Raw genomic sequence first — 22,275 nt, 5'->3', positions numbered from 1 at the left:
AAAAATGTAACTTCAAAGTCAGTCTATAGTGTTAAAAATACAATGGAATTTAAAGAACGGATTAATAACACGCTAATTTGTGACGACGAAAAACTTGTCTCCTTTGATGTGGTTTCACTTTTTCCCAGCATACCAATACAGCTGGCATTAGATGTAATTCGAAATAAATGGTCAACGATAAAGGAACACACCAAAATACCAAAACAAATATTTATGGAAATTGTAACATTTTGTATTCAGGAAAATAGGTATTTTAAATTTAACGATGTGGTATACACGCAGCTAAAAGGACTACCAATGGGATCACCAACATCCCCAGTGATTGCGGATATCATAATGGAGGAACTCTTAGAAAAAACGATAACAGGATTACGACGTCCCCCAAGACTACTGACAAAATATGTTGACGACTTATTTGCCATAGTTAACGAAAATGAAGTACAAGACACACTGAGCGCACTAAATTCGTTTGACAAGCATATAAAGTTCACGATAGAGCTAGAAGAAAACGGAAAATTAGCTTATCTGGATTCAATAATCATTAGAAGACAAAATCAATTAAAATTAAAGTGGTATCAAAAGCCAACCGCATCTGGACGAATCATCAGCTTCAATTCAAAGCACCCCAAAACGATGATAATGAATACAGCAAGGGCCTGTATCCATCGAATGCTACAAACATCTGACGAAATATACCACAAAGAGATAAAAACAGAAATAAGATCATTACTAAAAGACAATGATTTTCCGAAATCGGTTATAAATTCTCTATTAAGGCGATCTTCAACAAAAACCCATCAAAATAACTCAGAAAGAGCGAAAATATTCAAATCATTAACATATGTACCTGAATTGTCAGAACGTGTAGCGAGATCTGATTGTTATAATAAAGGAAAAGTGAGAATAGCTCATAAACCAATTAATACTTTAAAGAATATATTTAATAGACCTAAACAGAGAATTCCAACACCCGAAAAAAGTAACGTTGTTTACAAAATTCCATGTAACGGTAAAACAGATGAGCCATGTAATAGCATATATGTGGGTACAACAAAAGGAAAGTTAAAAACCAGACTGTCACAACACAAGTCTGACTACAAACAGTCCCACAACACAAACTTTCATAAAACAGCCCTTATGTCCCACTGTAAAAGCACCGGGCATTCTCCTAACTTTGACAGAGCAACTATACTTGAACAAGAACAACACTACGGGAAACGTTTTACATTGGAAATGCTTCACATAATCAACGTACCTACAAACATACGAATGAATTATAAAACGGACATAGACCACAGCGCACATTTGTACAGGCATTTGTTAGAGAGCAAGCGACAACAGTAGACACATAAGACGGATCGGATATTTATCATGTATGTGATTTTTTGTTTACAAAAATTTTTTATATTGTACATTGTTTTATATTGTGATGTTTTTATATTGTTAATAGTGTCCTGAGGATGGTTACCGAAGTGTAACCGAAATATATTGACAAAAAAGACGAAACGTTTGTGTTTTAATTTGGACCTTGAGCCAGCAAAAAACATATATATTGAAATTCATCCTATTTGTTCAACTTTTCTCCAGTTTAATTGACGGCATTTAGCAAACGACACGGTTTCCGAAGTGTATTTGGCTCCGATACCGATTTGACAGAACTGGGTTTTTGGGTACCCGTTTGCATCCTTTTAAGCATCCCTAATATAATGTATTGAAAACTCGGCATATATATGTACATACGTTGGTATAAGTATATGGACATTCAGTACACGGACTTGGTAGATTTACTAACTTTTCTGAGCCAATTTCATTTTCTACTACTCCGAGCACCAAATCCCAAAAAAATAGCAACATTTCAATCTATTCGCATTGAAACTAAATACTTGATCATTTGGTACACGTATTTAATTTCCGAGCCCACCCAAATAACATTTAGAGGTGACACTAACCAATTTTGAAAAAATTTGTGTACAAATTCGGAGATAACTGTTGCAAATGAGTTCGCAAATACTTCCCTACGCTATTTTCATCAGTTTTTGTGATTTAATTTGAACGAAAAATCCACGTTTTAAGAAAATGCAATGCCAAAAAGGTGAGTATTATATTGGCATAAGCTCTGGAGGTATATACCAATGTACATCTAAATTTGTCTTGTGTACGTGTTCTAAAAAGTGACATTTCCTTGAAATGCTCGTTATTTGTTTTACAATACATTATTAATTGTTCAAATTGTACAAATATGAACTGTAGCTATTGTTTTCTTGGTAAAAAAAACCTGCCACCTACTACTATTTTCATTTTTAGAATTCCGTTCACTGCTAGTAGCTTACCGACGGCAAAGACAAATAACGCACATTCATACATACCCGTGTATAGAATGTAAAATTCCTTTGAATTGAAACAACGGGAAATGTATCAAGTGATTTTCCGTTCTTTCATCTCTACTACGTCGATTTTGATTTAAAAATACGCCCGCCCGGTCACAGTGAGCATTATTTTGAGGCAAGACAATCATTTAGGTGAAACACATAAGGATCAATTTCTTTTTATGTGTATGCCGGTGCCTATACCGACAGAAAGCATCAGAGCCAAGTACGAGCGAAGCGTGGAAGATGAAACCACCATCTGGTAGTGGCGTGGACGACTACGCGTCATCTCATAATAACGACCATAACCAGATTCGCTATCGCTAAGAATGGTAAGAATATTACATATGAACAAACCTGAGACGTTTAGAAACTCATGAACATCCGGACTATGGAAGGCGTCGCTCAACAAGGTACGGAAACCAGTTTACTTAAACCCATTTTTTAGACTATTCGTCAAATTCATAATCTCTGTGAATCAGGTATAGATTAGGTCAGGTTGAAAGGTCGGTCCGTGAGAACCGCACATAGACATTTTTGGGCGCGATGGACTCCTAAACTACTAAAAAAAAAATAACAATCAGTCCATTATTTCTCACTGTGGTGAATGTTTTAATATTGGTGTGCCCATTACTAATTCCCATAAATATTTCAGACACGCGTTTTTTTATATATTAAGATATTTGCAAATTGTTTAAAATATAAAACAAACAACAACTTAATTTTTATTAAGACAAAACTTAACTTGTATAATTTAAGCTATCTGCTGTTGTGAATCCTCAAATGGTTCATTAGGCAATCGCGCCGGGTTCAGTTTCTTAGCACGTTCCTCCAAAGTATTGTACGCAACATGACTTAACGTAAACCCAGCTGGCAAACCAACACCATGCACTCTATATAATGCATCATTTTTGCCTTCATTAGCTATCTTATGCGCTACCGTTACAGTACATTTGCCTAGAAAACGTGAGGAGGCTACCATAGGGCCACGCGATATATCAATATGTGTACCCAGACGATAGAGTGTAACCCGCCCTTGATTTTGCTGCGCAATACTAGACAATTGTTCGTGTTTGTGACGTGAATCGGCGAACATTTCCAAAGCTAGTTCATCGCTTAGATCGAGCCGTTCAATTTGCAAATCTTTTGCTGCTAATTTAATCATTTCGGCGGAAATAGCGCGTAGCTCTACCTTATTAGGCGCCCAGGTTTGTGAACGTAGTACTCTATCGTAAATAAAACTACCGGATTTAATATTTGGTCCAGGGAAACTATGGATTTGCAATTGTGCCTCTACAGTAAAACAGTTTTCTAATGCTGCACCCAGCATGAAGCTATATGTGCGCCAGAATGCTTTGTTTACTATATGTGGATCAGCTACGGTGAAATTCAACAACTGCAATGTACATGATTCGGGCAACGGACGATGCATATCCCAAGGCCCATTTCCGTCGATTAATGCGAGTGCGGAACGTTTGCAATGACCTTCACTTAAGTGCTGTGCACAGTTATAAGGTGTAGATGTAGAAGCATTCATAGCGAGTGTAACATCCTCTGGCAATCCACGATAACGCACTTCAATTTTTTCGATTCTTCCCACTATTTCTTTCTGACGTCGCTGCTCCTGTGAGAATAGGTCATTGCGTTTAGCTACAGCTGGGCTTATGGCGGTTGTACTGGCGGCGGGATAATGACGTAGGCTTGTGAATCCATTTAAGCGACTTGCTATATGCAATACTGATTTGGTGAGCGTTTTAGTGGCCGTCATTTTTCTAGTTTTTTAATGAATTTTCTTTTAACTTTCGAAATAAAATCCTTAATTTATTTTTTTTCAAGCGGTACAAAGGTTGTTATATTTTTTTTTTTTTTTGACGAAGGAAGACTCACTTTGGTTCGAACTGTATATCAACAGCCAATATTTGTTTTTTGTTTTAAAATTAAAACAGTTCGGTGGAGCAAACTTTCCTAAGTTATCGATATTGACAGTCAAACGTACTCATTCTTAACTTGACTTAAGTTCTCTTATCATTCACTGATCTGAATTCTAAAGATTATAGAAAAGCTTCAAAAAGGTTTAAAAAAAAGTTTCAATATGGCTCCAAAAATGAGTCTTAAAGGGGTTCGAAACTACAGCAATAAAGCTTCACAAAAAGTTGCGCTAAAACCCCCGAAACTTCTCACAAACGCGTAATTTCATTCAAAAGAATAACAGAATGTTCTAACTTTATCGGAACGGTGTTTTTAGGCTCTGTTTTTTTTATTCCTTTTGGTGTGTCTGCACATACCGATTTTCTGCTGTTTAAGAGTTTCAAAAATATATAATTTCTGAAGATAATGCTTCGAAAAGTGAAGGTTTTACGACTTATCGATAACAAGCCGATAACTAGTCAATAATAATTTTACAGATAATAAGGTAATGAAGCTTTCAAATAGCCTCGAAAATATACTGAAATTGCCACAAAGTTATACAAAAATTACTCCGAAAAGTCTTAAAGTATATAGTTCGACACTGGCGGCCACCGTGGTGTGATGGTAACGTGCTCCGCCTACCCCACCGTATGCCCTGGGTTCACACCCCGGGCAAAGTAACCTCAAAATTTTAGAAATAAGGTTTTTCAATTAGAAGAAAATTTTTCTAAGCGGGGTTCCCCTCGGCAGTGTTTGGCAAGCGCTCCGGGTGTGTTTCTGCCATGAAAAGCTCTCAGTGAGAACTCATCTGCCGTGCAGATGCCGTTCGGAGTCGGCATAAAACATGTAGGTCCCGTCCGGTCAATTCGTAGGGAAAATCAAGAGGAGCACGACGCAAATTGGAAGAGAAGCTCGGCTTTTATTTTTTATGTAGTTCGACACTAGTCCCGATATAAGAATGGTACCAAAGAATTGCCAAAATTAGTCCCTAGACAGTAGAAAATTATTCCGAACTATTGTGAAAAGATCGCCAACGACTCCCTAAAAAGAGACCCATAGTTAATTCCAAAAATTGTTTGAAAATGGCAAGGATCTAGAAAGAAAGATCCGAAATAGTTCTATAATTTTGTCCCATTGAAACTAAAGTATTTACCCTGACTGCGCGCTCAACGAAACGTTTCCGAAATGTACGATTGCAACATTCTTAATATTTCATTACATGTTTTGTACATCTGTATATATAAAAAGAAGTGTGATTGCTGATTATGTTCAAAGTAAAGGGTAGTCATACACAGTATGCGATAAATTATTATTATTATTATTTCGAAGCAAAGATTGTGTTTATTAATTCGATAGAGGTTTCCGATTTTTTTCTTCTTCCCAAGTCCTTTAAGTAATTTGTTTCTATATACACCCCAACACAAGTAAAAACCACGACTTTCGTTAAGCGTTGGCTCATCAGAGAGAACGACTGAAGCGATTCCTCAGTTAATGTACGCATGAAATTCAGAATTAGTGCGTAGATTTACATATATATTCTGAATTCGTAATATTAGCCGTGTTTTTTAACACGCGCGTATACGTTTCGTTTGCGCGTGTTAAAAAACGCCTATCTTCGCTTAGATAATGCTTAGGAGACCCATCTAGCGGCTGTGGTAAAACAACTAGCTACAGCAACAGGGTGTAGCGAAAAGCGGAGACGCAACGCTCTGATGGCCATAGGGTATAACATATAGCTGAATCAGTTGCGATGAATTGTGGACACACATATAATACATAGAATTAGTGTACAGGGTGAAACAAAGACACATATTTCAGTTACATCTGAGTATAATGCGTATTGAAATTTAGTAGGACAAAATTTATGCGCAGCAATTTCAGAGGTGTATTTATAGTTTGTCTCTTAGCAGTCAATATAAAGTTTAAGCGTAAACGGATATACGCGTGTTAAAAAACACGGCTATTATTGTCATTACTAAAATAAAGATTAGCATTTATAACGAGTATTAACGAGTGTGGCAGACCGTGGATCTGCCTTAGGGTTCTGGTGTCCTCGATCGGGGTGAGCGAGTGAATTTTGGATTTGATTTTGTAAAAATTAAAAATAAGTGTTTTTGTGGCAGATGGGTTTTCTCATCAGCGTTAGGCTTGCGATGGGCCTCGTTGCGCGCCAACGAGTGCAGATGTTCTCTGTGGCAGATCGGTTCGCCCTTCTGCGGTAGGCTTTTCTGGTGTCCTCACTCTGGGTGAGCGAGTGAATAGTGGGTTTGATTGGTATGAAATAAAAATAAAATGGGCCGTGTCCTTTTAGGTTCGGTGGCAGATAGCAGGTCTGCGTTGGGTTGTTGGTTGGCCTCGTTTCGGGTGAACGAGAGCTTGGTTTTTTGGTGGATTATCGATAGGGAGGCGGAGTTCGGAAAGGAGGGAGAGGAACGGAGGGGTTGTTATGAGGAGCTCTTGGCCTTCTCGCAATCCATCTCCTCCGTTGGAAGAAGGATCAGTTTGACCAAATTTCGTCTGACTTGACCCTTCTCTGTTATGAGGTCGAATACGTGAACTCGGTTATCTCCGCCGGGGTGTACGTTGACGACTCGACATAACCTACATTCGTTGGGAGATAAGTTGTCCTCTTTGAGGACAGCGAGATCTCCCACTTGTATGTTTTGTTTGGGATGCTTCCACTTCACTCGTTTTTGAAGTTTGGATAGATATTCCACCTTCCATCGCTTGCAGAAAGTATGATGGAGGGCTTTGAGTTTCTGCCACCGATTGATCATCGAGGCAGAGCTCTCACTAACATCTGTTTCTGGCGGAGCCAGTAGGTGGCTGCCCGTTAGGAAATGTCCTGGAGTTAGTGGTTCCAGATCCGTTGGATCATTCGACCCTGGACTGAGCGGGCGCGAGTTGAGGCAAGCCTCAATCCTGCACAAAAGTGTTTGGAACTCCTCCATGGTGTACTTGTGGGGAGATGCGATCTTTTTGAAGTGGCTTCTGAAGCTCTTCACTCCCGCCTCCCACAAGCCGCCCATATGTGGAGCCGCGGCGGGAATAAAATGCCAGTTTAATGCTTGATGGCTATACTTACGGATCGTAAAGATCTTGACGCTCCGAAAAATTGTTACCATTGTCGGAGTAGATGTTTTTCGGACGTCCTCTTCTCGCGATAAAACGCGCAAAGGCTGCGAGAAAGCATGGGGTACTAAGGTCACTATTGGCTACTAAGTGGATGGCTTTAGTGGAGAAACAGACAAAAAGGCATACGTAGAATTTGGACAGTCGACATCTCCTACCGCGGTAGCTTTTCATGTCGAAAGGCCCCGCAAAGTCTACCCCGGTATTGGTGAACGCGCGGGTAAAAGTAGTCCGTTCGCAGGGAAGGGTACCCATAAGTTGGGACTGTGCGTGCTTTCGGTGAATAATGCAGGTTTTGCAGTTGTGGATGATGGCTCTGATCATGGTCTTGACATTCGGAATCCAATATTGGGTTCGGATGAGACGGAGCATGAGCTGGTTCTCGCCGTCAAGGGAGTCATGATGAAACATCATGACTGTAGGGCGAGACAGTCTACAATTGTAAGGCAAGATGATCGGATGACGCTCGTTATATGACCTGTCTTTTGAAGCTCCTAGACGCCCTCCTGTTCTAATAATATCATCTTTGTCAATGTATGGGTTGAGTGACAGTATTTGACTCTTTCGATCAATAGGTTCCCTATTTTTCAATTTTAAATATTCTGTCCCGTAAAATTGTTTCTGGCAGACTCGTATTAATGCTTGAGTCGTTGCCTTAATCTCGTCGGCTGAGATTATACACGACCTTTCGTGGAACATTGTTTTAGTTCTTGGATGCGTTCTTTTATAGAATCTCCTAACATACGATAGAAATTTCAAAGCCCTGGGCAGATTTGAAAATCGGTCGAGAACATCTATTTGATCTACCCTTGTCGTGGCATATGCTTGTGCCCTCTTCCCCTCAACGGACGTTTTGTATTCGGTCTCTTATGCTGGCCAGTGGGAATTGTCTTCTTGCAGCCAAGAAGGTCCCTGCCACCACAACGAATTGTTGACCATCTCTGATGCCAGTAGTCCTCTGCTTCCTAGATCCGCTGGATTAGATTCCGAGTCCACGTGAAGCCAGTCCTTGCTGCCGACCATATCGATGATCTTAGTGATTCGGTGTGCGACGAAGGTTGACCAGGAACAAGGCGGTTTCTTATCCATGCGAGTACAATGGTTGAATCCGTCCAGAGGCGAACTTTTGCTGGTCCCAAATGAATGTTTCGGAATATTGATTCCATGATTTCTGCAAGCAGCACGGCGCCGCAGAGTTCTAAACGTGGTAGCGAGATGGTTTTCACTGAAGCTGTTCTGGTGTTTGCTAAAAGTAAGTGTATGAAAACCTGATCGTCTCTTTTCACGTGCATGTATACCGCTGCCGCATATGCTTTCTCGGAAGCGTCACAGAAGCCGTGAATTTCTATGTTGTCTTCCGGTGAAAATTTTAACCAGCACGGTATCCTAATGTTATCTATTTCGCTATAGTGTTGGGTGAAATTTACCCACCGTTCTAAGGTAGTTGGGGAGACAGGCTCGTCCCACCCGGTGCCCTCTAACCAGATATTTTGCCACTATGACCATTGGTGCAAGCCAGCCTAAAGGGTCGAAAAGTTTGGCTATAGCGGATAGGATTGCGCGTTTGATGTTCTCGCCATTCTCTAAAGCTCCTGCTGTAAAGTAAAACATGTCTGAGTGCGCGTTCCATCGTATTCCGAGTGCTTTCACCGAGCTAGCCTCTTCAAACGCTAGGAAGTCCTCGCTGAGAAAATCCGTTTTGGGGATGTCCTGAAGGATATCCTCACAATTTGATGTCCACTTGCGCAATGGAAAGCCATCTGAGTGTAATGCTTCGCGAATCTCGTTTCTTGCTCTGATGGTTGACGCTATTGTATGTCCTCCATATAAAACGTCGTCGACATACATACTTTCTCGTAATATACCCGATGCTATTGGGTGGGTATTTTCTACATAATCAGCCAATTGTAGAAGTGACCGTATCGCGAGGTAGGGGGCGCAGTTTACATCAAATGTGACAGTCTTTATTTCGTAAAGACTGATGGCTTCGTTGAGGGATGTTCGATGGACAATTATTTGAAATTTGGCGTGATTATCGGTCACCCAAATCTGCCTATACATCTTTTCTATGTCGCTACTAAAGACAAAGCGGTACAGTCTCCAACGTAGTATTAAAATGGGCAAGTCTGCTTGGAGTACTGGACCTAGGTGGAGTATGTAGTGGTAGTGGTAATTTCCGCCTTTACAACGGCGTGATGGGGCAGGAAATAATTATCCGAATCGTCGGATGGTATATTATTCTTGATTTTTCTCATATGTCCGAGTGTTTCGTATTCTGACAACACCCGAACACACTCTTTCCCTAAATCTTGGTTTTTCAGTAATCGCCCCTCATTTCTGAAGAATTGTGAACCTGCGCGCTTTAGGGACGGTCGTAATGTAATATTCTCCGGGTAATCCTGCCTGAATGGTAGCGAAACTGTATACCTCCCATTTTCATCACGTTTTGTCGTTTCCTTAAATAACTGTTCACAATGCCTTTCTTTTGTACCTCCCAGAAAGCTTTTAATTTATTGTCGAACGCAACTTCGTTGTAGAATGACATGATGCTCTTCGTTGGACTCGGTGGTTCGATGCGACCGGCTAGTATCCAACCGAACACTGTCTCTTGGGCCAAAAGTGTATTTAGTACATTCTTTTTCAGACCGCTCAGTATAATTTGGGGATATATGTCTCCTCCAAGTATGAGGTCTCCGTCTTCGTTGATGTAGATCCTCTTGTCTGCCAAAACCAAGTCTGGGAATGCCTGCATAGTCATGGCGTTGATATGGCAAGATGGAAGATTCCCAGTGAGTTTGGCTAGGACTAGAACGGGTGTAGTCAGGCTGCAGCAGGCATCCACTGGTGAACGTAATTCAATTTTGGATGCTTCTTTCACCTGAGCTGGCACCGCATTTGTGATCCCTGAAACTTGGGCATGCATTTTTCTCGCTGGAAAATTGATTCTACGTTTCAGTCTTTCAGTTATAAAGGAACATTCAGACCCTGAATTAATTAATGCCCGCGCGGAGAAGTCTGTACCATTATGGCGAATGTGTACGCGAGCAGTTCCTAATAGCACGCCTGTGCTGGAATTGGCATGACAGGATTTTACATTCTGGTTCGCAGATTGTCGCGTCTGTGCCGAAGTTGTTGGGATATTATCCGCATCTTTGAAAGGATTGCGCAAAGCAGTTTGCTGAGATGTATTCGCATGCGTGTGGTGGCGAGAGTGGCATTTGGAACAGTTGTAGGAATTGGTGCACTTCGTCACGGTGTGTCCTGGGGATAAACAATTCAGGCAGCCACTTGTGGATTTTATAAATTTAATCCTTTCTACTGGGGTTAACTCGCAAAAGCGTGAACAGTTTCGTAATCTGTGCTCAGGGGATTTGCACATTTTACAAATTGATTTTATTGTTTGCTTGGATACTTTTGTTTGAAAAGCACCAAGTCTTTTCGTAGGGGTTTCTGTCGATTGTCGCGACGCGTTTTGTTTTTGCACTTTCGAAGTAGCATGCCTTGTAAACCCAGACACTGTTTCAAGTGTCTGAAACCGATTAAACAGGAATTTTTGCATATCCTCCCACTTGGATATGTCCATTTTATGGTCTATACTTTGCTCCCAAGAGCCACGTTGCTCTGTTGTTGTTGTTGTTGTAGCGATTAGGTTACTCCCCGAAGGCTTTGGGGAGTGTTATCGATGTGATGGTCCTTTGTCGGATACAGATCCGATACGCTCCGGTAACACAGCACCATTAAGGTGCTGGCCCGACCATCTCGGGAACGATTTATATGGCCACATTAAACCTTCAGGCCATCCCTCCCTCCCCACCCCCAAGTTCCATGAGGAGCTTGGGGTCGCCAGAGCCTCGTCTGTTAGTGAAACGGGATTCGCCGCTCGAAGGTGAGGTTGACAATTAGGTTGGAGAAGCTATATATTGCGCTACACAACCCCTTGAATCCCGCCACGTTGCTCTCTGGTAACTTGGTTGAACAGAGATAGGTCAGGATTGCATCCCAATTAGAAGTGTCAATTTTGTGGCATTTGAGGGACGAAATACAATTATTTATATCATTTTGTAGCTTTTTTATCGAACTGCCGCACTCACTTTCTACCTTTTTTAAATTGAATAAAATTTGTAGTTGTGTATTAACTAATATACGTTTGTTCTCGTATCTTTCACACAAGTTTTTCCAGGCCATCTCGAAGCCTTCATTTGTGAGAAGGCATTTTTTCACGATGTCTTTTGCTTCGCCCTGCGTTTTCTTGTTGACATGGAATAACTTTTCCACCCCTTTCAAGCTAGAGTTGTTTATATAAATTGCCGTGAACAGGACACGTAAAGTTTGCCAAGACAGATAATCCCCTTTAAAGACTTCGTGTCGCAAGCAGGGAGGCGAATCTTATGCCCATGAGGTTCTTGCTCAGGGTTGGCGTTCTTTTCATCCTTCTTGTATTTTTCTGCCTCAGCAGATATAGACGCTGAACATCGCACGTAGATTGCGTATGCTGCCTTTTGCTCCTTTCTGACCGCCATAACGTCATCCGCTGACACCTCATCAGATCCCAATAGCGAATCAAACGCAGACTATACCTTCTTCCACAAGGACCGCAACTCCTCCTGCTGTATTGCAAGGGTGTGTTTGCTATGGTCGCTTTCCAGAATAAGGCTGTAATCTTTATCAAACTCTGCGATTGATTCTGCTAAACGGATGTAGGTTTCCATTGTTTTATTTACGTTTATTAACGAGAAAATTTCCGATTAGAAAAATAGAACTCTTCAGAGTTAAAATGCCTGCCCAACCCTAATTAAAAAGTATTGAACTTCAAAGTTTATTATTTATTTTGTTTATTGCAGACTTTGTCAGAGTAGCGACAACGAAAAGGGTTTATTTTATGGACTTTTTGTCACAGCAGCGACAACAGCAAAAAGGTTTAATTTACAGACTTTTTGTCTCAGCGGCAACAACAAAAAAAGGGGACCACCCGCCACCTCCACAGATAATGGGTGTATTTTTGAAAAATGCGTGTGATTCGAAACAAAGCGCAAAAAAGAGTGTAAAAAGTGTTTAAAAAGTGAAGTTAGCACCGGATTAATTAATTAAATTGAACTTAATTTCGTGTTTGTGATGTGCAAAAAAACAACAACACAAAACTATTTAGTATGGTGCGGAAAATGAGGCTAAGTTACCCTTTTCCTTGTGTTGTGTCTGGAAAACCTTACCACTGGTGGGGGGATAGACCAGATAATCACAAGGATCGAAATAAAATTAATAAACCAAGTGATTTAATTTTTGAAATTGGAAAGAAAAAATGGTGCTCACTAAATAACTTCACTTTTTCACTTCTTTTTTGATTTTAATTGTTCGCACTACACGGGTTTTTTTCCTTATTTTGCAAAAAAACAACACTCAAAAAAAGTGGCAAGAAATATAACACTTACTTCTTATTATTTGTTGTGCTGTGGATCTGGTGGTTCTGCTAAGATGTTTTGTAGCAATCCTGTGACAAAAATTTGTAGGCAGATGTGCTGTGGCTAATAAATTTTAGTAGCAAAATCCTTCGGCAAAAGTTTATGAAGTGGATAAATTGTGCTGTGCAGGTAGATTATCTGGTGCAGTGGATTGTAATTTTAGGCTTTTAGTTCCTTTTTCGGTGAGTAAGGACCAATGTTCGGCCTGAGTGCGTCGTAAACCGGCAGTTGGTAGGCGCACAAGGGTCGATCTCGGGAAGGTTCACTCTGAAATACAATAAAAGAGAACACAAAGAGGAATTTCCTCGTTATAATATAATATTTAATTCCGGGTGAAGGAAAATATACAATGTTGATACAATATTACCTTTGTGTTTAAAGTGACGATGGTGATCCTGGGCGATGTGAACTGCTGGGCGGTCGATCATAAAAGAGGCCGGTTGTCGCGTTGATGACAACCGCTAAGCCGCGAAAAGGTCCGCTGGTGTTAATGAGGGGAAAGGCCACATATATAACCACCCCCACATATACGTGCATGGGTGCTGACAACCTGCACACACACGTGCATGTGTGCATGCACACAAATGCGGCGTGAGTGTGGGTGGCTGGAAATATTATTAAAACGTTAGGGAGGGGCGCCGTCAATCAGGTAAAAGTTAGGCATTGGGCCTAAACAAAGCTTATTGAGCTTCAAGGCCCATCTGATATATTAACATATACTCATACAGGACGACCATCCAAAGAAGGAAAACACATTCATCCCAGACTCCCAAATGTGCTCATAAAGATAGATATCGTCAGGATTTAGATATCTATCATTGGCTCGAATTGTATGGAAAAAAATTAAGTGACTAATCGTATGCATGTCAATATTGGTACTATCGTGTACATACGTATAGTATCGTATTGTGACGAATATTAGCAATACTAAGGGATACTATCATCTCTAAGCCAATATTAAGCAGTCATTTGTCTGTACATAAGCAAATCAATCATTATGTCTACACATATGTACATACAGCAGTGGAGAGATACGTACAAACACATGCATATATCTAAGATACTCACAAAAGTATGCAATCATTATTACTCACATATACAAAAGCATATGGCTTTGCGAAAGACTATAAACTACAAATTCACATGCATAAAAAAATTCAAAATTTTTAACTTCAAGATTTCAAAAATTGTACATAAACAAATTCATATGAAAGAAACTTCAAAATTTAATGTAAATCTGTAAAACACAGTTGCTTAAATTTTTAAACCTCGGCCAAATATCAGGTATGTAGTTCCATTACATTGGTGTGGTCGTGCAATCTTTCTCTCTGAATTTACCTTTCTTTAGATTCCTCAGTCGGTAGTGCAAAAGCAGCAAACATTTTTTTTTTGCAATATGGTTTGCCAATAAACAAGAGTGTCGTGTTCATGCAAAATTATAAGATTTGAGTCATTTTCATGGTTTCCAATAAAAATTTGAAGAAGTTTTCAGCTAATACTCTCCCTCCCCTTCTCTCCCCGTTTTATGTAGTATTTTATGCACCTCTCTCTTTGACTTTCTCTCTTTTTCTGCGTCTCTTTCTCCTCTCCGTCTTTTCTCTCTACCTCCCTTTCCTTGCCCCTGCCCCGCTCCATCTATCTCTATCTTCATCTAATTTAATCTCCTTAATTTCTTTCCTTTCCTTTTCTTTTTTTATTTCCCTTTACTTTCCGTTCTTTCGCTGAAAACCTTTGCAATTATTTTGAAAAAGAACCTCGATGATTTAAAATTTATTTAGTTTTGATGTATATTATTTTTGATTAAAAACTCACATTTTTATTTTTATTTTAAATTAATTCACTATGAGCACAGCTTACAAAAATTACGTACAAATTTTAATAAGAAAATTTGTGAAAAGTAACTGTTCCTTGTAAAAGAACACATTAAGGGCTGCCATGAAAAAATATTAAAAATGGATACTCAGTTATTTTGTCTTTACGATCAGCATACAAAATATATTTAAGAATTAAATCCCCTTAGCGCACAAACATTAGCATATATGTACATCCAAACATACCAAAAAAGAGAACTTTAGTTTAACAACTCGAACAAAGTGTTTAAAATTTTTAACGAAAGCGTACTTTTCAAGAGATACATATATATGTACATTCTTAAGGATTTAGGTTGCATTAATTTGGTAACACCATATACGTAATACTTCTATATCACTACTACTGAACTGTGCAGCCTGTCAAACATTACAGTACAGATATACAACGAGAGAAGGAGACAAAATTTCAAGGCTGTCGTTAAATTTTTGTAATAAAGGGGCTTAAATATATGTATATTTCAATAAGCCGTCTTGCTTCTATCAATATTGTACATTAGGCTATTTCGTTCTCCAAATGGAAAAGTAAGTTTTGTTTTCCATTAGTATTATAAAATTTTTATATCATATTGCAATTTAAAGATGCACGCGCAGGGATTTGAGGAATATATCTCTTCATTGTGAGATGCTAATGGCATCCTTCTGGTTCAATCTGACCGGAAAAGAGGATTTGTTGGTATGATCTTTGCTTTAAGAAATATTTTTCCACTATTTGAGAAGCTTAAAAATGTTAACATGACATACCTCTTAACTTATAAGCTTTCACAAAACTTCCTGGAAACCTTTTTTGGTGCAGTTAAGGCAAGAGGGGGTTTCAACAACAATCCCAACGCAGTTCAATTTAAAGTGCATATAGACGACTCTTAGTAAGGCACGAGTTAAGTGCGACTTAAAGTGGGAATTGTACCTTCGACGGCGAATCCATTCTAGAGGCATTATAAGTGTCTACTAGTATCCTTAAAAAATAGCGAGGTAACAGATTTCGAGTTAGCAAATATTTATGTTAATACGATGTGGGGATTGTATATGTGGCCAATGTAGTTGGTTATATTGCTGGCTATGTAGCTTGGAAGGTACAAAGGAAAATGAAATGTTCCGCATGCAAAAGGCAATTGATTGGTGAAGAAATGCCTTTACTTTCAGCGCACAAAAATAAAGGTCCGTTTGTCGCACCATCTGTGGACGTATGCAATATTTGTATAGTGTCAGAGAAATATTTAAGACAAGTTCTCAAGGAATGCCCAATTGGAAATGCAAAATTAAGTTTAATAAATAAAATTGTTCAAAATACAAGTGATGCATTCTCCAATAGTATCGTGGACGATCACATAGTCATCGAAAATTTATTTAGTTTTGACATCTTTAATAATCACCGGTCACAGCTGTGCAAGGAAGTAATAAGTTTTTATTTGGATATTCGTTTGTTTTTTGAAACGAAAAAAGCACGGACGAAAAAGAGTATGTTAGAAAAAAATTTACAAAACCATTGGGCACGCGAATAGTCGAACATGAAGGTGATATTAGGAAGCAAAAACAAAACACAGCTCTCTCACAGCACGCAACAACACACAAGCATATGATTGATTTTGCAAACACGAAAATTATAGACAAGCAAGCCAAAGAAAAAACACGATACACATTAGGGAGCTTACGGATTTCGCAAAACAGAGATAAAACGATGAACAAGAAAGAGGCCACAGACGGTATCGCGGCTAGCTACCTATTATGCTTATGAGTTTATGAGGTGGGTTTGGTCAAAGGCTGAGGTATGCTCAAGTCAATCCAGAGTCGGATGGAGGTCCCACTTCCCCCACCTAAATAAATACACAGTAAATTAGTGTTCTTATTTCGAACACACACACACGCGGCTTTCAGGCTAAATTATCCACAACCTTGAATCCAGGAGAGAGAAAGAGAGATGTTCACTAGGTAGTGTCGCCGACAATATAGTGTAACCCAAGGACGACGGCTCTCCACAGAGAGAGGGAGATGGAGTGCTTGTTAAGTGGTGGCTGAGGTGGTGAAGACGACGGTGGCTCTCGCTAAGGGGTGCTAACGGCGGTAGTAATGACGGCGGTAGTTAGGATCACGCCCGAAGAGAGAGTACTGAGTGACGGTGGCTCTCACCAAATAGCTATGACGACGGTGGTGGCTAGACTTCGGGATGGGATGTCCGAGAATCGGGATGGCGATGATGTTGTACTTCACTTACCTACGGCGAAGTGTGTCGATATTAGTATGAGGCTAGTCTAAATAACTACAATATTTTGGCTCGGGTATTCGGCTAGGGTAGTAGGGGAGTTTGTCCCGCCGCAGGCGTTGGGAAGTGTTCCCCTCTTACCTGAGCTGTATATCCGTGCATTACCCTTCCTCTGAGTAATAGGGGGGGGGGGGGGGGGTGAGCCCCGTCTTACTCAGAGGAGATGATAACAAAATATCAGGGTTGCCCAATAGGCCGGGGGGGAAGTACCATCGGCAGAACCGACCTTGTAACTTTACCCCCCCTCGACCCAAAGGGAGTCCCTGAAATATGGGTAAGGCTGCCCAATAGGCCTGGGGGAAGTACCATCGGCAGAACCGACCTTGTAACTTTACCCCCCGTCGACCCAAAGGGAGCCCCTACAATGTATTTATATTGGCTCGGGCAGTCTGCCAGGGTAGTAGGGAAATCCGCCCCGCCACTGGCGTTGGGACGGGTGTCCTTCCTACCCGAGAAGGCTGCTCGTGCATTACCTTTCCGGTGAGTAATAAGGGGCGGCCGACACGCACTTCACTTACCTACGGCGAAGTGTGCCTGGTGTATTCCGGCCAATCATTATATTCATAGGTAAATATGAACACGTTGGAATTATGCTCGCATTGTCACGCACAGCGCGCCACGAATGAAAATTCCCAAGCATTGTGCGTTCACCATCGCTGGCTTGCTTTGTGCTTGCGCGATGGTTGTTGTGCCGGTATGTATGTATATATGTATGTCGGTACATACACTACTAGGTGTGGGCAGTAAATGGAAAATATGATGTTAGGGGTGGGCGCTAAATAGGAAATAGATATTGTGGCGTAGCATTTGCTACGTTGCAAATTTTAATATTACTTAGTTAGTTTTAGTATGACAAGTGTACCACATTAGATGGTATCGTTTTTAATTGTAAAAATCAGTTTTTTAGTTTAATGACAAAAATCAATGTCAAAATTCCAATTTTAGCTTCAATGTTTAAATATCAATGTAAGTGAATAGTTTTCAATTTATTGGTGTATGAAATTATTTTTTCTGTAGGGATTATTTTAAATCATTAACTGTTGTTGTTTGGTATGTTTTATTGTTAAAAATATAGATCCGCCCCTGAAGATGCCAAGGAAAATTGGCGAAACGTCAGGCCGTAAGGTGAAATAACTCGTTTTATTTGCACTCAACCCATTAAGATCGAAAAAGCTTAAAAATACACAAAAAAATACATATTGTTGGGTGAGAGTGCCCATTTATGCATTTAATTTCTTTACGTACTACTGTTGTGCCCATGTATGCAGTCTATTAATTCACGCACTAACTGTAACAACATAAGAATAAATCATGTATTATACCGTCAATTGAAGTCAATGCCTGTATTCAAGGTTATAGAGCATTGAAAGCTATTATGTTCTCCCTTATATTAAGATGTACATACATACAGCTATCTACTTTGCACTTCACATTTTGTAATTTTATATTTTAGTTGACAAAAAGCAAATAAGGTAAAGAAGTTTGATAGAAACGTTCAAGTGTTTTGATTAATATATTTCGACCCCCATATATTTGGCGACCGTGACAGGACAGTCCTATAAAATAAATTAAACTTTTTTATACAACTTTATACTGCTGTGCACAAGCGGATCATTGGGTCATCTATATTGAAAAGCACTTGTCCTATACCCCTGTACCATAAAAATTCGGTACTTTTGTGCAAGATAAAATCTACTGCTGTGCTCATGCGTATCACTGGGCCAGTTAAAGCGCAAAAGTTAAATTAACCTGTTTTCCAACAATTGCGTTACGGCAAAGTACCACCATCTAGTCAACAAGGCTCTGGACATCCAATTGTACAACATTCCGTCCACCATAGTGTTCCAGATCGGAAATACAAGGTCAACGTAATATTATATTAATTAGAAGGCTCTGCCCTCCATTTAACATTGGGCTCATATTATCGAATGCAGCAGCACTGCTCAATAACCCATTAAATCAAAGCTACACCAAGGCATCCTCGACATCAAGTGGTCAGTTGGTTCACACAAAAGGTGAACAATAAAGCTTCCTGCCATCAAACAATCATCTCAATTGGCGTTACAACCATCAGCATCATCATATCATCAACATCAACAAGAGCATTCCATTTGCCGTCGGCATTGCAGCATGAAGGTAGTGGTAGGCACATACCCACACAGTTATTGTAAGTTGATTGCTCTAAAATTTATATGTATATACTTTTGAAATTACATTGTACCGTGCATATAAACCTGGGTAGATTTGTATGGACGAAAGTTAACCGACATCGCGCCATCGATTTTTCGATAGGATTTGGGCTCAGAAAAAAAAGTTCCATTACGCATACCCAAAAAAATAATTTTCGAGCCTGCAAAAAAAAATTACGAAAGGGTAAAATTTTCGACCAAAACACTCCCCAAAACCCAAAAATATTTTTTTTTCTTCAAAAAACTGTTGTAAAAACGTTGACGATAACAGTTTTTTGAAAAAAATATTATTTGGGTTTTGGGGAGTGTTTTGGTCGAAAAATTTACCCTTTCATTTTTTTTTTGCAGACTCGAAAATTAAATTTTTGGGTATCCGTAGTGGAAATTTTTTTCCTGAGTCCAAATCCTATTGAAAAATCGATGGCGTGATGTCGGTTAATAAATCGACACAGTATAGTGCATATACATTGAGCAGTGCGTATATTAGATTATAAACGTAGGAAGAACTTATCGAAATACTTAAGAATCGAAGTATTAAAATTTAATTCGAATCTTTGTAATGCTCTCACCTAATATATACGGTGTTAGGGATAAAAATAATATTCGCGCATATTTATTGTCATCAGCATTCTGGTTGCATCATAAGCAGCAGACATTGGCGGCGGTGACACTCGCTATCGTGTTCGCATAACTTTTTCGTTTTTCCCTTTTTGCCATCACCCAATTGATTAGGCTCAAGCTTCATACATAGATACCTTGATGTTTAAAATTATTTTATAAAGGCAGCGCTAAGTCAAATATCGCTTATTTAAATTACCACTAGTTTCATTTTTTATTAATTTTCAAAGGAAGAGCTACACAATTACGCTGTATAAGTTCTTTTTTTTATTTTGTTACATTGAACTTTCTTTAAAATTGATATTGTTTTTGTTACTTTTTCGGCCTTTGAATTGAAATAATTTTAATAATCTTAAACGAGCTCTAGGCCACACATTAAATAAAATACACACACTTGTTGTATATATTTAGCGATATATTTAGGTCGATATTTCGATTTCAATTTGAAATCATCTTCAGGGCTGAAAAATGTTGTTATAATATTAATAAATAAACACATAAAACCAAATTGCACAAAAGTATATCATACATACCTACATTCTTGACTTCACTTAGTCGACTAACTTAATATTTAAAGTTAAGAACAGAGGAATATGAACACAAAAAAGGTAAACAAACAAAAGGAAACACCGCTATGGTAAACAAAATTTGATACAAACAACAATACATGAAATGGTAAAATACATATGTACATTTATATGTATAAGAGAATCTTCCATATAAATGAGTATAATACAAGACGAAGATGAGGATACAAAACGAATTGATGGCACTCTCAGCATTTCTGGTTACTGTTCTGCGTTATCAGCTGTCTGTATGCGTGGGCAACTCCACCGTCAGTGTCGGACTTGAAACTCATGCAATTTTCGTTGTGAGTGCCGATAATATACAACATCTCTAAAATGTACCGTTTATTGTAATGTGATTCTTGTTGTAAAATTTTTACATCATCAAAATCTGGAGAGTGTCCCAAAGTTTTACAATGCTGTGAAAGAGCTCGTAAAATGATTTTTCTCCAATTTCCTTTATTGACTACAAAATAAGTTTGTCAAATAAAAAACACACTGATACACTAACAACATATATTTTTTATTTGGCACAACAAATGCATTTCGGACAGACCTGCTGTCCATCATCAGCGACGCGCTACTAAAACAAAGGAGTCAAGAATATAAACAAAATAGAAAATATTAGCAATATTATATCAATTACAAAACAACGTACATATGTATGTATTAAACTAAAGAAAAAAGAGGGGAATTTATGTTCCCGTTGTCAGCATTCATGGCAATCTTGGTTTTTGTGATGTAGAGAGATTCGTAAGCGTCTAAATTTCTGTTGTTGTGCACCGCTTTTATTAAATGAAGACTCTCTTCTACAGTGCCGATGCTGTGCTTTGTTGAGCTGTCGTCATTTGTCGTGTGAATATGCGCTGCTACTGCAGACCGATGAATTTGTTTATTGTTGGCGTGCTTTTCGTGTTCTTTGAAACGAACAGAGATTTGCCTTCTAGTTTGTCCAACATATTTTGCATCGCAGCCCAGGCAGCTAATTTGGTAAATGCCGCTACGCTCAAGCATTGGGACAGTATCTTTTGTGGAGCCCAAAATGTTTTTCAATTTGTTGTTGTTTGTATATACGATTTTCATTTCATTCTTTTCAAATATGTTCGTTAAATTATTGGTGATAGCAGGAAAATAACTAAATGGTATGCGTGCTAATTTGTTTGTTTTAATTTCTTTATTTTGAGCGAAGAGAGTAGTTAAATTGTTTTTGTAGTGTAAGTTGGAATGTTTTTTTATTAGTTTATCGATGAGTTTCTTGTCAAAGCCATTGGTAGTTGCGAGATCAATAATTTTTGTATACTCGTTTTTATAATTGATTACGGAGAGTGGTAAATTCACAAGGCGATAAACCAATGAATGAAATGCAGCTATTTTGGTTTGACAGGGGCAGAAAGAATCACTTGTGATTAAACGGTTAGTTGAGGTGGGTTTTCGATAAACCGCATAGTCAATTTTATTGTTCACTCTTGTGCATTTCAAGTCTAAGAAATTTATGGAGTTTTGTTCATCTTCCACTTCAACTGTGAATTTTATGCTGTCGTTTTTGTTGTTTATTGTGTCCAATGTGTGTTGAAGTTCTTGTTTTTTAACTATGCAAAACACATCGTCGACGTATCTGATCCAAATTCGAGGTAAGACACCTTCTGCTTTCAAATCGTTTTCGAATTTAGTCATGAATGCTTCTGCAATTAGTGGTGACAGTGGGTTTCCCATGCTGGTACCGAAGTCATTAGAATAAAACTTATCTCTGAAGGCAAAACAATTGTGGGATATACAAATCTGGGATGCTTCAATTAAAACTTTTATTTCATCCGGGTTGGCCTGTTTGTTTTCCAGGTGTTTTCGAAGAGACTCTATAGCAATATCAACTGGGATGCTCGGAAACAATGCTGTTACATCGAAGTATGCAAAA

At 39.0% G+C, this 22,275-nt stretch overlaps 2 protein-coding genes across 4 annotated transcripts in view; both read right to left on the bottom strand.

Annotated features, from left to right (window-relative positions):
• kkv (hyaluronan synthase-like protein kkv) overlaps nucleotides 1-22,275 on the bottom strand; it is an 885,043-nt gene that overhangs the window by 504,021 nt on the left and 358,747 nt on the right. The window lies entirely within an intron of this gene.
• Nucleotides 3,029-4,946, bottom strand: LOC137236829 (large ribosomal subunit protein mL39-like). The gene has a single exon (XM_067759858.1). It carries the CDS (start codon nucleotides 4,132-4,134, stop codon nucleotides 3,121-3,123), a length of 1,014 nt encoding a protein of 337 aa, XP_067615959.1. The 5' UTR covers nucleotides 4,135-4,946; the 3' UTR covers nucleotides 3,029-3,120.

Source organism: Eurosta solidaginis, chromosome 1 (genome assembly GCF_040869045.1).
Source record: "Eurosta solidaginis isolate ZX-2024a chromosome 1, ASM4086904v1, whole genome shotgun sequence".
NCBI lineage: Eukaryota > Metazoa > Arthropoda > Insecta > Diptera > Tephritidae > Eurosta > Eurosta solidaginis.
This window is presented reverse-complemented; position numbering and strand designations above follow the sequence as displayed.

Excerpts from the sequence above, each read along its gene's own strand:
- LOC137236829 (XM_067759858.1), bottom strand. The coding sequence starts at position 4,134 with ATGACGGCCACTAAAACGCTCACCAAATCAGTATTGCATATAGCAAGT.